The following is a 13,200-nucleotide window of genomic DNA, read 5'->3' as shown; positions in this document are numbered from 1 at the left end:
CACTTGGTCTGAGGTGAACCCTAATAGAGTTAGCCTTCAGACCAGATTCTGACAAATGTAGAAGGTTTTCGTATAGGACCAGAGAAAGTACCAAGGACCTTTCCCTTGCATCAGATAGCAAACCTCTTCCATTTGAAACCATATGGCTTTCTACAGGGACTTTCATTGAAATCAAACAATATAAGATACATTAATAGGCAAGTTAAGGGAAATAAAAATATCCTCTCTTGGGACCTGATTTTGGGATTTAATATAATTCCCTGATTCTGCATGATGGGGGCTGGAAAATTCTCCAACCAACCTGGCTCCCCTCATGGATAACTCCCACTCTCTTGGCCAGTAGGACTATGAGAATCATAATGCCTAGGTCTCTCCTGGGGTTTTGCAAAGTCTTTTCCACTAGAGGAATTGGAGAACATGTATACAGAAAATCAATCTAGGGACAAAACATCTGAAGCTAATTTGCCTTGAGTCCCTATCTTGAACAGAACCGAGGAACCTTTCTGTTCAGAGAAGACGCAAACAGACCTGCCATGGATATTCCACTCACAGATATTCAGTTTGCTATTCCTCTGTCCAGGTATAATTAATGAGATTGAAGGATTCAACTCTCTATCTGTTTAGACATTATCCTTCTGTACATAGTATGTGGCTCTGTGAGACATCCTTTGTGAGATGGCTCAGTTTCTCATTCTGACAGTTTCCAAAAACAGGAAGTATTGACTCTGTTCCTCTCTCTCTCTCTCTCTCTGTCTGTCTGAATTAGGATGATTTGGTTAGACAACTGATCTCTGAAACCCTTACACCATTACACATATGGGGGCTGGAAAAGAAATTTATCGGGTGATATGTTTACTGGGTGGACCATAAGTTCTAAGTGTTGGAACCACTTTACATAAGCTCACCAACCCAAGCTGGATGCATCTGTACTCAGGTGTCATCTCTTGCAGTTAAGGATATTGTGACTAGCCCACAAACATGGCAGAGATACATCACAGGTTATGGTGTCCAACATGATGCGGACATTTAATTAGTAGTTCATTAGGATACATTAAGACTGTAGTTACAACTCAGGATGCAATGATTTGATGAGTCATTAGTTTGTACTATTGGTAGGGGAGTATATGTAGATTGCACTTTAGCATTTCAATATGGTAGCCATGGGGGTAATTCCCCTCATGGGTGGAGTTTGCACTTATGTATCTGTAGTATATGTTACATGTTAGCAATATTTATATAGGTTTGGTGTAAATTGGGGTATTAGCCTTTATGAATGGACACATAATTGTTTGGGTTTTTAGGTATTATATTGAGCAAAAGGGTTTGCATTTGATATATTAACATCAGTTGTCATGAGGTAGTCCCCTGAGGAAGCCAGAAGGTGAAATGGCTGGTTATCGGGACGCAGTATATAACCACGTTTGATCATAATACTAGTTTCTAAGGTAAGTGAATAGTTTCTAAATTTAAATGTATCCAGCTTAATTTAAGTAAATAATTTTTATATGCATACATTGAAAAATAGGAGATATTTTGACCGATAAATGAGAATTGAGTAAATCCATTGCTAATCAGACTGCTGTTTAGTATACTGATTATTGATGTGGCCTCATTTGCGTTGGTTGAGCTTACAGCACAATCATGATGGGCCCAATTCATCAAGGTCTTTTCCTATACTTTAAAATAGAAGAAACATCTTAGAAATTAGAATGTACCACCGCCACAGACCTAGCTGATCATTTCGCCAATAAGATCCTCCAAATTAGGTCTAAACTATCTAAAGCTGTTCAGTCCAACCTGTAGTTAAGTCTCAATTACTGGAGATCCTACAATCCAAGGACTCAAAACTGGGAATCTTTTCAACCACTAACAGTTGAGGATGTAAGATCACTGCAGTTGAAATGATCCTGAGCCAACTGCTCCCTGGATCATTGCCCAAATACCTACTCAAATCCATCCCTATGGAAGCAGTAAATTCGTTGCTCAATGATCTCAATGAGCTGTTAAAAACTGTCTCTCTTCATCCTGACATGGGCAAATTGTTCTCACTCTGCTGTTGAAGGGATCTGGGCTAGATGTAACATCGACCGCAAACTACCATCCAGTGGCAACCATACCTGTTTTTACTAAAGTATTAGAAACTCTCTTTATATCTAGAAAAATTTTCTATATTACACTGGTCACAATTTGGCTTCAGATTGTCACTTAGAACGGAAACATTGCTGCTAATTCTAACTACATATGTCAAACAACACCTATGCAAAGACAACCAAAAAATGTCTTCTCAAATTCAATATATTGGCGACATTCAATGTGAGTAACCACACATTGCTACTTAAATGCTTGAACCAGAAAGGAATAACAGGGACTGTGATCAAATTGGTCAGTGAATTCCTTTCAAATCGAAGCTATTCTGTCAAGCAAACCAACCAACTTTCCAGCTACTGGTCTCCTAACTACGGGGTCCTCCCACCTATCCTATTCAATCTCTTTATGTCATCCCTTGCCTCAATACACCTGAGTCTTAATGACCTATTATTATTATCCTATGCAGATGACATCCTGCTTCTCTTACCAGTGAAAGCATCAAACAAAGATACAACTCAGTCTGTAGCAAATGGCATGACTGCTGTTAGCACCTGGTCTCTGACCAATAAACTGAAAATGAATGCACAAAAAACTAAGGTCCTGTGGTTCCGAAATCAGGAAGCTGAGGTCTCATCATCAATATCTTTGTCCAATGGTCAAGCTTTACAGTCGAGTCTGAAACCAGAGTACTAGTTGCCTTGCTTGATTCTTCAGTCACCTTCTCTTCCCATATTAACCAGCTAAAGAAGAAAACACTATTCAGAATGAGACAGCTACATCTAGTCAGATCATTCTTCGGCCAAAAAGCCTTTCCACTATTACGGTAGTCCAAATGTTAGTCCTACCTCACTTGGATTACTGTAATGTTCTATTTCTTGGTTTTAAATGTTAATATCAGAAAAAAATGCTAATCATTCAGAATACAGCTGCTAGACTAATATACTAGATTAAACAGATACACTAGTGTTTTAACTCATCTTAACAAACTGCACTGGCTTCCCATAGCAGATGGACTCAGGTTCAAAGTAGCTTGTTTAGTTTTTCAAATCTTACAGGATTTCACCTCTGAACTGCTAAGACCACTTTGCTACATTTGGTCCAGTCTAACAGACTGAAAGAACAACTGATGCTAGTGTTACCATTTCAAAAGACAATTCGAAATCAGAAGATTTTCAGCTCTCTATTTCCTGTACTTGGAGTCAAAATATGGAACTTTCTACCTATTGCCATCAGAACAGAAAACAGCTACCTTAGCTTCAGGAAGAGGCTAAAATCCTTTCTCTTCCCAAAGACTGCTTCGTAACAATCCACTGACTTCTACCTAGTATCATCCATTATCCTTTCCAATAATGATTTTGGTCTCCTGCACTACACCAATGGTCTCTAATTGTTCTCAAAGCTCACACTAACATTATTGGCTTTTGTCTCACTTAGAATGTAAACCGTACTGAACCCTGGAAAGAGGATATTAGCAGTATATAAGAATTGATTTGATTTGAATTGAGCCATAATTTGCAACCAGTAACATTGGCCTGTAAGATCAGAGCCATATACAGAATGCTTATGACCACTGAGGTCTTTTTCCTCCGTATTAAATAAATTAATATCAATATGAAATAAAATTATTTTTATTCTTCAGATGGTGATCATGCCAAAAAAATCCTATATACATATCAAGCCAACTTCCATAGTCAATGAAATACCTGGAGGAGGAATTGAAACCAATATGGCAAAAACCAGGACAACAGGAAATTTATTAAAAGTTAAACAGTGCAAAATATGTGGCTGTTTGGCTCTGTGGAAGAAAAACAACTGAGGTGGCTCTCAGTGATAGTAATGGTGCATGACATCCTATTCGTGCTTGCTTGAGCATGCAAGAACAGGGTTCTCATGCTGGTCCTGGAGTACACTTTAGTCAGTCTGGTTTTCGGGATAGCCATAATGAATATACATAAGATAGATTTGAATACAATAGAGGTAGTGCATGCAAATCTATTTCAAGCTCATTCATTGTGGATATACTGAAAGGCAAATTGGATAGGAGATACTCCAGGACCTGCTTGAGACACACTGTTTGGAAAACACTTCAGCTTCGTAAACATTACTCCAACTGTGGCTCCTCCAAATGACATCACACACTTATGAGGAGCCATGTCCTCAGAGAATCACACCACTGAGAAAGAGGGAAAGAAAGGCAGAGAGAAAAAGGGCAAAATAACTCAAAATCATATGCAATTAGAGATCCAAAAATACACTCAAAACTCAGAAAAAAAAACCCCAAAACAAATGATGGTAGCATCAATGATGGCCAAAGGCACAACCACCTCAGTTTGGAGAAAGAAAGGTTAAGACCACCAACATAGCAGAGCTAACAGTACCCAAAATGTCACATGGGAGAGAGAGGAGGGTCAATAATATCCACAATTCTAAAAGGGAGAGAAAAGGGGAAAACTACAATGCCCATATATCATAGCTCAGGCTGGGGATCATAGACATTGCAAAAAAAAAAAAATCCGTTGTAGATCATGGGAAATTGTCACCATTGTGTCTATCTACTAGCTATCTGACTCTGCCACTTCCACAGCACCAAGCTGGAAATTTCTCTGCAGTGACTCAGAAGCCATCGACTGTGTCATTTAGCACACCAACCACATGCCGAATGTTTACAGGACAATGCAAAGGTTAGATTTCATTTTCTATTCTGAGAGTGAATATTTCCTAACAAATGCTAATACCTCCCCTCACTCAAGGATGCTGTGGATAGGCCAACAGACAGCCTCTTGACCTGCAGTGAAAGAAGAGACAGCCAGCATGTTCTTAAGAATCTATAACCTGGAAGAAGGCAATCTCTTGCGAAAGAGTCAAGTACCCACAAATCCTTAGAATACAAAACATAAAACGAAAAGAAATCATATGTTTAGCAGCAGAAAAGCTTCACGGGTAAATTACAAACTAATAAATCAACTAACCCAATAGGAGAAAGGGTCCAGGTACCACAGGCTGATTTCATTGGCCAGTTTCTATCATTACTGACCAACAGGATTTGAGCTCAGGGTGCACCTGTGTGGATGCAGGATCCCCAGCCAATTAGATTTGAGAACTGATTAAAGCCTGAGGGGTGAATCAATGAGAGAAACATCATTAACTACATTAGAGGGAGGGGTCTGGCACGGTAAAACGCGAGCATATGGATACTTGGGAACTTAGAATATCCCTCCCTACTTGAAAGAAGTGCTCAAAAATCCCACCCTAGGAATCTATAAACATTAGAAGAGAAATGGTGAAACACCAATATATCTTAGCACCAATCCTGGGAGCTGGACTGAGAAAGTGGGAACCACAAATATACATATACACACACATACATAACCCAGGCTTAGCTTACCCAGTATCTGTGAATAAGCAACACCTAGAAATGATATCCTACAGGCCACATAACAAGATTGGTTAAGGTACACACAATATAAACTTCAGCAAAGTAAGGTTGTGGGGTGCAAGGGACAGTAGAGGAAGGAGAGTGGGAAGAGACTATGGGAAGCACATATACAGGAGGATTTTAAGACTCCGAATACTGGGCTGCACACAGCTACAAAGGTAGATACCAGGTATTCCCACGTGAGTCCTATCTCTTTGTTCTTGTTGTTTTTTTCTTTTTTAAACTTCGACACCAGGCGAAATTTACCACTGCGACTGCGCTTGGAAAAATCCATCATCTGGTTCTGTGAAAGAAAGAAAAGCATGTCATCTCAGGGACCACAGATGCAGTGCATGGACATCATCTCAGAGATCTCCCCAGAAATAAAACAGTATGTTACAGCAGAGAACCCAAACAAAGCCTTATCACAATGCACAGTGTCCAAGCAGGGGCCACCACCCATACAAAAAGCACAAAGCATCACTGAAGAAATCCCCAAGAAGGGTTGTAGGAATCACCCCAGAGAGAACATCCAGTGTGTTACCACAGGGAACCCCCTGGGAAAACAAAGTGGCACTGGGAGGTGCTCTCCCCTTTCCAGGGGTAATGCTGAGAGCATCACCATCCGAATCCCACATGAGGAATGGATATACATGGTGATTCATAAGAGCGCATAGGTTGGAAGTTGAGAAGGTGCTATTTTATAAAGGCCACAAAGGCACCTATGTTTCTATACTAACACTAGGATAAACCAGTAGAAGTTAAGGCTAGACTGAAGCCATGGACATTATGCCTGCTCGGGAAACCGACGTAAATGTTACTGTGTAAAAGTATGCACATAACTTATAAAGTACAAAAGTAAATCACAAATCCAGCCATTCACCATCCCAGAAAATGCCTACAAACAAGTTGCATAAAGTACACACTTTTTTGTCATCACACATACTTTTTAAGCACAGAACTCATATGATAAATTTTATTTAAGCCATTTTACACTTATAAAAGGCCTTTATGCCTGAAAAATCCTTTATAAATTACTTCATATCATCACTGCAGGACATCACCTCCTCTCCACCCACCCCTCTGCAAAGAGAATATATACAGCATCTTTATAGGAACTTCCTCCTCACCGGGGGGGGGGGGGGGGGGGGGGGGGGGCAGAGAACACATAGAGCACAACTGCAGTGACTGCCATAGAGAATGTATACAATATGCATTCTTTCTGCATTGATCCCCTTGGTGATAGCGTTTTACCTTGCAGGGAAGCTTCTTCCCCCTCCACACAAGAGAGAATGCACACAGCGTCCATCGTGGATTCTTTTACAGAGGGTAACACAGGCAGCATCATTGAAAGGACAGAACCTCAGAAGGAAAGCACAGAGAGGCAGATGCAGCAACCAAACGTAAAAAAATCTAAATCGTTAAAGTCCCTAACGATTTTAAAATAACGAAAAATGCACCAAAAAAAAAAGTCCACACATGCTGAGATCGGTATTGAAACGTACATGTACCAAAGAATCACAATACACATCGTTAATCGGCCCCCAATCATGCGCAGAGCAGCCAAGCGTTATGTTAGCTGCTCTGGCATGCCACAAACAGTCAAAACACAGTCAAATCACAAGCACATGGCTCCCAAATCAAATCAAAACAAAAATAAAAAAAAAGGGTCGGGAGGGGGCAAGGGCGCTCATCAGGAGCGTCCTGTACGAACGGCCTTGCCCCCCCCCGCTGCTCGCCACTTTCCGCCGCTCCCCCCACCCGAAAAAGCAAAATGCTAGCTGCCCCGGTCCCCCTCCCTTCCTCACTACTCTGTCACCTCAGCTCCGCCTCCCGACATCCTCCGTCCTGTGCCCGCCCCCTTTTGGGGTCGTCACCGCCATTCCCCTCTTCCATCGGGCCCCCCTCCTCTTACCGGGCCCGTGCAGCGCCTCTCTCCTCTGTCCGAAGGCGCTGCACGGGCAAGAAGAAAGCTGATGGCTGCCTTCGCCCAGCTCGATGGGCGTCTTTCTCCTGCTGGGCCCGCCCCGTCTGACGTCAGTAACCTACGTAGGTGTTACTGACGTCAGACAGGGGCGGGCCCAGCAGGAGAAACGCGCCCATCGAAGCTGGGCGAAGGCAGCCATCAGCTTTCTTCTTGCCCGTGCAGCGCCTTCGGACAGAGGCGCTGCCGGGCCCGGAAGAGGGAGGGGGGCCAGATGGAAGAGGGGAATGGCGGCGACGACACCAAAAGGGGGCGGGGCACAGGACGGAGGATGTCGGGAGGCGGAGCTGAGGTGAGAGAGTAGTGAGGAAGGGAGGGGGGCAGGGGCTGCTCGAATTTTGCTTTTTCGGGGTGGGGGGAGCGGGGCGGAAAGTGGCGAGCAGGCGGGGGGGGGGGGGGGGGGGGGGCAAGGCCGTCCCGTACAGGACGCTCCTGATGAGCGCCCTTGCCCCATCCCGATCCTTTTTTTATTTTTATTTATTTTTGTTTTTCTGACGTCCTTTGGACCAATCACAGCGCTTTTAGCTCTGCTAATGCGCTGGGATTGGCTCAAAGTTTGTTTATTTTTTCTCTTAATGATTTTTCCTGCCACAGAGCTGACCTAACGAGTGGTCCAGACCTCTCGTTAGTTTTCCTGCCTTTTTCCTGCGTAAAGGCAATCGGAAAAGGTTAGTGCATGTCGTTTTCAATGGGGGTTTACACCTAATTGCTCATCTCCATTCCGTTTTCGTAGCTGCTGGCTTCATCGGTAAAAGCCCTTTGATGCATGCAACGGATCAAATTTTCCTCGTTGGAGAGTCATTAAGGCTCATTAGCTTTAGTGCATCTGCCTCAGAGTCAGACCAGAGGCACTTCCCCTCAGATGGAAAGCAGTGTGTCACTAGAGATTCCAGAGGCAGTGATCAAAAGAAAAATCATCAACAAAGGATCTCAGAGGAAAATCAGTATGTCACCACAGGGAGACCCATGCAGTCTCTCACTTCAGGGTGTCTTGTTTCCCTCCCCTCAAAAAAGTTGTTTGCAGGGGCTGAAGGTTAGTCTGCCACCATGTCTCAGACTCAACCAGATGCTCTGAAGACTTCAGCTCAAGAATTTAATGTTTATTTTTAGCACTTTTTTAGTTCTAGGTTTGAAAGCACTAATGTAGTGGTTAAATTCAATTCAATCCAAATCAGTTCTTGTATACCTCTAATATCCCCCTTTTCAGGGGTTTAGTGCGGTTTACATTCTAGATGTAATAGAAGCAAAAACTGTTAGAATATATATGCAGCAATCCATCAGCAGGTTAATGTGCCTAGTGGTGAATCAAGTAGCCTAATGGTTAGTGCAGCGAGCTTTGATCCTGTCATCCTGGGTTCGATTGTCACTGCAGCTCCTTGTGACCCTGGGCAAGTTACTTAACCTCCATTGCCTCAGGTACAAAAACTGAGGTTGTGAGCCCTCTAGGGACAGAGACAATACCTGCTTATAATGTGACATTGGTACTTTGAATTTGATGGTTAAGCGGATTATAAATCCAAGAATTAAATTACAGTATAGCGAATCTATATATATATAATATATATCTATATATATATATATATATATATATATATATATGTATACACAAACACAACAAACTGGCAAATAAATTCAAGCAAGTTCAATGAAACCAGAGCCCAAGGGCTTATACAGTAAATAAAACTGTATACCAACAAAGGACTGACTATGTGCTATAAAACAACAATCTAAAAAGACTCTATAGGAGCTAAGGCACACCCTCCATATTATTGCTTTGCAAAGCACAAATGGTATTAATGTGCTGTGTTTACTGAACATAAAAATGTTTACAACACTTTTCCATGATTAAAACCTTTTAAAACAATGCAATAATATAACATTAAGAACAGTACAACATTACACCAAAAACGATAAACAAACCAGTAAAATGAATAATACTCCATGCTGCTGTTACCGCTACTTTTATATCATAATTTACATTCCAGGGATAAAGCCCATTTACATCTCTTACAAGAGAGAGACCCAGACGATACAGAACATGGCAGTTCGACTAATTTTGGATTATCCCAATTTGATAGAATTACTTCTAGCTATTTAACATTACATGGCTACCCATCAAGGTCAGAATATATTTCAAGCTAGTGTGTTTTCTCTTTAAACTTCTACACAGCTTGGCACCAGATTAACTACATTTTATATTTACTTCTGCTTTAAGAACAAGACGCACTGGTGCTGTAGGTTCTTCTTTTCCATCATCAAAAGGAAAAAGAGGTTACATCTCTTTGATTAGGTTTGGAATTTCAAAGTGGCAAGATTATAGCCTACGATCACATCTATTTCCCAGTCTTCTCAATCTTATATTGTTTTTAGGAAAAATTTGAAAACTCTTTTGTTTCAGAAATATGTATCCCATTCTGTTGATATTAATAATTATTGTTTACTCAAGCCAACATGTATTTTTTAATGCTGAACTTATTACTATGGCCTTTCTTTCCAGTTAAAGGAAACTGGCTTTCTTAACAACTGTAACCCGCTTAGAACTGTGAGGTAATAGCGGAATAGAAAATTAATTTACCATTACCATTTACCTAGAAAGAACTTTTAAAGCAAATGACTAACAGATACTAATTAAAGAAAAAAAAAACAATGATGCAAGTAGCCTCAACATGGCATTTCATTCTTACGCAGAAACGCTGCAGAAAGTACTCAAGTGATAGTGAAACAGCATAGAAACTAATAATAAATGTTTATAAAATATTCTGTACTTCTCTGCTACTGCTAATAGAAGTTTGCAAGATACATCATAGCATTTGCATAATTCCTTCAATGTTTTAGAATACAACAAATGTTGGAAGAATAATCAAACAAATCTCAACTGAGTGAACATGATCAACATTTTAAAACTTGTTTGAATTTATTTGCCAGTTTGCTATGTATATATCCACTCAGTATATTTAATTTTCGATTTCATTTCAGGCAGTATATGGAGACTAGTCATGAAATTGTATTAGACTATTCGTGTTGTCTTTCAGGCTTATTTTCGAAAGAGAAGGGCGCCCCCATCTTCCGACACAATCTGGAGATGGGCGTCCTTCTCTCAGGGTCACCCCAAATCGGCATAATCGAAGGCCGATTTTGGGCGTCCTCAACTACTTCCCATCACAGGGATGACCAAAGTTCATGGGGGCGTGTTGGCACCGTAGCAAAGGCGGGACTGGGGTGTGATTAGGAGATAGGCGTTCTCAGTCGATAATGCAAAAAGAAAGGCGTCCCTGACGAGCACTTGGCGACTTTACTTGGTCTGTTTTTTCTTGCGACCAAGCCTTGAAAAGGTGCCCAAACTGACCAGATGACCACCGGAGGGAATCGGGGATGACCTCCCCTTACTCCCCCAGTGGTCACCAACCCCTTCCCAGCCTGAAATGTAATACCCAGGTCCATGACAGCAGTATGCAGGTCCCTGGAGCAGTTTTAGTGGGTGCAGTGCACTTTAGCCAAGCAGACCCAGGCCCCCCCCCCCCCCACTACCTGTTTCACTTGTGGTGGTAAATGTGAGCCCTCCAAAACCCACCCGAAACCCACTGTACCCACATCTAGGTGCCCCCTTCACCCCTTAGGGCTATGGTAGTGGAGTACAGTTGTGGGGAGTGGGTTTTGGGGGTCTCAGGACCCAAGGTAAGGGAGCTATGCACCTGGGAGCAATTTGTGAAGTCCACTGCAGTGCCCCTAGGGTGTTCAGTTGGTGTCCTGGCATGTCAAGGGGACCAGTGCACTATGAATTCTGGCTCTTCCCACGACCAAAGGGCTTGGATTTGGTCATTTTTGAGATGGGCATCCTCGGTTTCCATTATCACCGAAAACGGGGACGACCATCTGAACATTTAGGTCGACTATCTCTAAGGTCAACCTAAATGTTGAGATTGGGGCGTCCCCGACCGTATTATCGAAACGAAAGATGGATGCCCATCTTGTTTCAATAATACGAGTTTCCCCGCCCTTTCGCGGGGCCGTCCTGCGAGGATGCCCTCATGAAAACTTGGGCGCCCCGTTCCATATCATCAAGCTGATCAATCCATAGACTGGTGGGTTGTGTCCATCTACCAGCAGGTGGAGATAGAGAGCAAACTTTTGCCTCCCTATATGTGGTCATGTGCTGCCGGAAACTCCTCAGTATGTTCTCTATCTCAGCAGGTGGTGGTCACACACAGCAGCAGCTCTGGCTAGGCCTCCAGCCTAATTTTTAGGTTTTGTTGAGTGCCTGGGGTTGAGGGCTCTTTTGAGCAAGTGCAAACCTGGTGGTGCCAGGTCCCTCCTTTTCTCCCCCCTCCCGCTGGCTCCGTTAAAAAAAAAAAATAAAAAAAAAATTTTGAACGTCCTTAAAGGCGTTTATTTCGACGTTTATTTAAGCGTCTATCGCAGCTACTCACTGGGACACCAGGTCGTTACAACTCGGAGCGGACAGCAGGTAATTTTTACCTTTTTATAGCGGGCAGGGGGTTCCCCGATTCTTCTCCTCGTGGCATATGGCGTCGGAGGGCGAGGGCGCAAAGGGTCGCTCCCCGGGTCGCTTGAGCGCTTCTAGAGGGGATGCGGGGTCTTAAAGCCTGATTCGCCCTTGTTGGGTGACAGTTTCGTGACCGATGAATGTCCCGGTCCTTCCTCCGGCGTGGCGGTTTTTTCCCGCCATAAACGCCCATCCCCCGCTCCTCGCCTCCGCCATCTTGGCCGGCCACGCGGCTCGGACGGCTTCTTCTTGGGCCGCCCTTGAGGTTGGAGACATTAATGCCATGAACGCCCTTAATTTGGGCGACGGCACAGAAGCGGCTAAAGTTAAGAGCCGTTCTTCCCGCGCGGCTCCTTCGCGGAGTTTCGCGCCGGACGCCATTTTGGATGCGCAGCATGTCTCTCCCCCGCTATTGCGAGCGCCGGTTGAGGGTGCGTCTAGGCTGTTGCCCAGGCTGCAGAAGTGCACAGTCTGGGGGGTTTCTCCCCCGAGTTTGTTTTGCTGCTGCATCAGGCCTTCCTCATGCACAACGCTGCCCCTGCTCCCTCGTCTGGTAAAGAGGTTGAGGTTCCCAGAGGTAAACGCCCTCGGGTGATTCCCAGGCCTTGGAGGAATTTGTCTCCTCCGATGTAGATGAGGGCAGCGTGTCTGAGGTCTCCCAACGGTCCTTTGCGGATTCCTTGGAGGAGACGGATCCCCGCTCGGATGGAGCGGATGACCCCTCTGCAGCGCGGCTTTTTAGCCCAGAGGATTTGCCCAACCTGTTGTTACAGGCCATGGACACTTTGAAGATTCCTCTCCGGAGGACGTCTCTCCCTCAGCCCCTGTTGGCTCTGCCATTATGCTGGGGACGAAGCGCCCGCCTAGAACCTTCCACGTGCATGATGCCATGCACACCTTAATTTCGGCTCAATGGGATGTCCCAGAAGCGAGCCTTAAAGTGGCTAGGGCTATGTCCCGCCTCTATCCTTTGGCTGTGAGTGAACGTGAGGCCTATCTGTGGCCTACCGTGGATTCTTTAATCACTGCGGTGACTAAGAAAACGGCGTTGCCGGTGGAAGGTGGCACGGCCCTAAAGGATGCCCAAGACAGAAGATTGGAGGCGGCCTTAAGGTCGTCCTTTGAGGCAGTGGCTTTAAGTTTGCAGGCCTCAGTTTGCGGCTCCTATGTGGCCAGGGCGTGCCTGACTATGGTGCAGCGGGCTTCCCC

General features: G+C 43.9%; 1 protein-coding gene across 1 annotated transcript in view; it reads right to left on the bottom strand.

Annotated features, from left to right (window-relative positions):
* The window catches only part of DGKD (diacylglycerol kinase delta), a 327,912-nt gene that overhangs the window by 15,858 nt on the left and 298,854 nt on the right, over positions 1-13,200 (bottom strand). The window contains 2 exon segments of the mRNA XM_030217200.1: positions 5,691-5,714; positions 5,717-5,807. Of these exon segments, the coding sequence (XP_030073060.1) occupies positions 5,691-5,714; positions 5,717-5,807 (115 nt within the window).

The sequence above is a fragment of the Microcaecilia unicolor genome, chromosome 10 (assembly GCF_901765095.1).
Source record: "Microcaecilia unicolor chromosome 10, aMicUni1.1, whole genome shotgun sequence".
In the NCBI taxonomy this organism is placed as follows: Eukaryota; Metazoa; Chordata; class Amphibia; order Gymnophiona; family Siphonopidae; genus Microcaecilia; species Microcaecilia unicolor.
The sequence above is the reverse complement of the archived record's forward strand: the minus strand, read 5'-3'. Positions and strand labels throughout refer to the sequence as shown.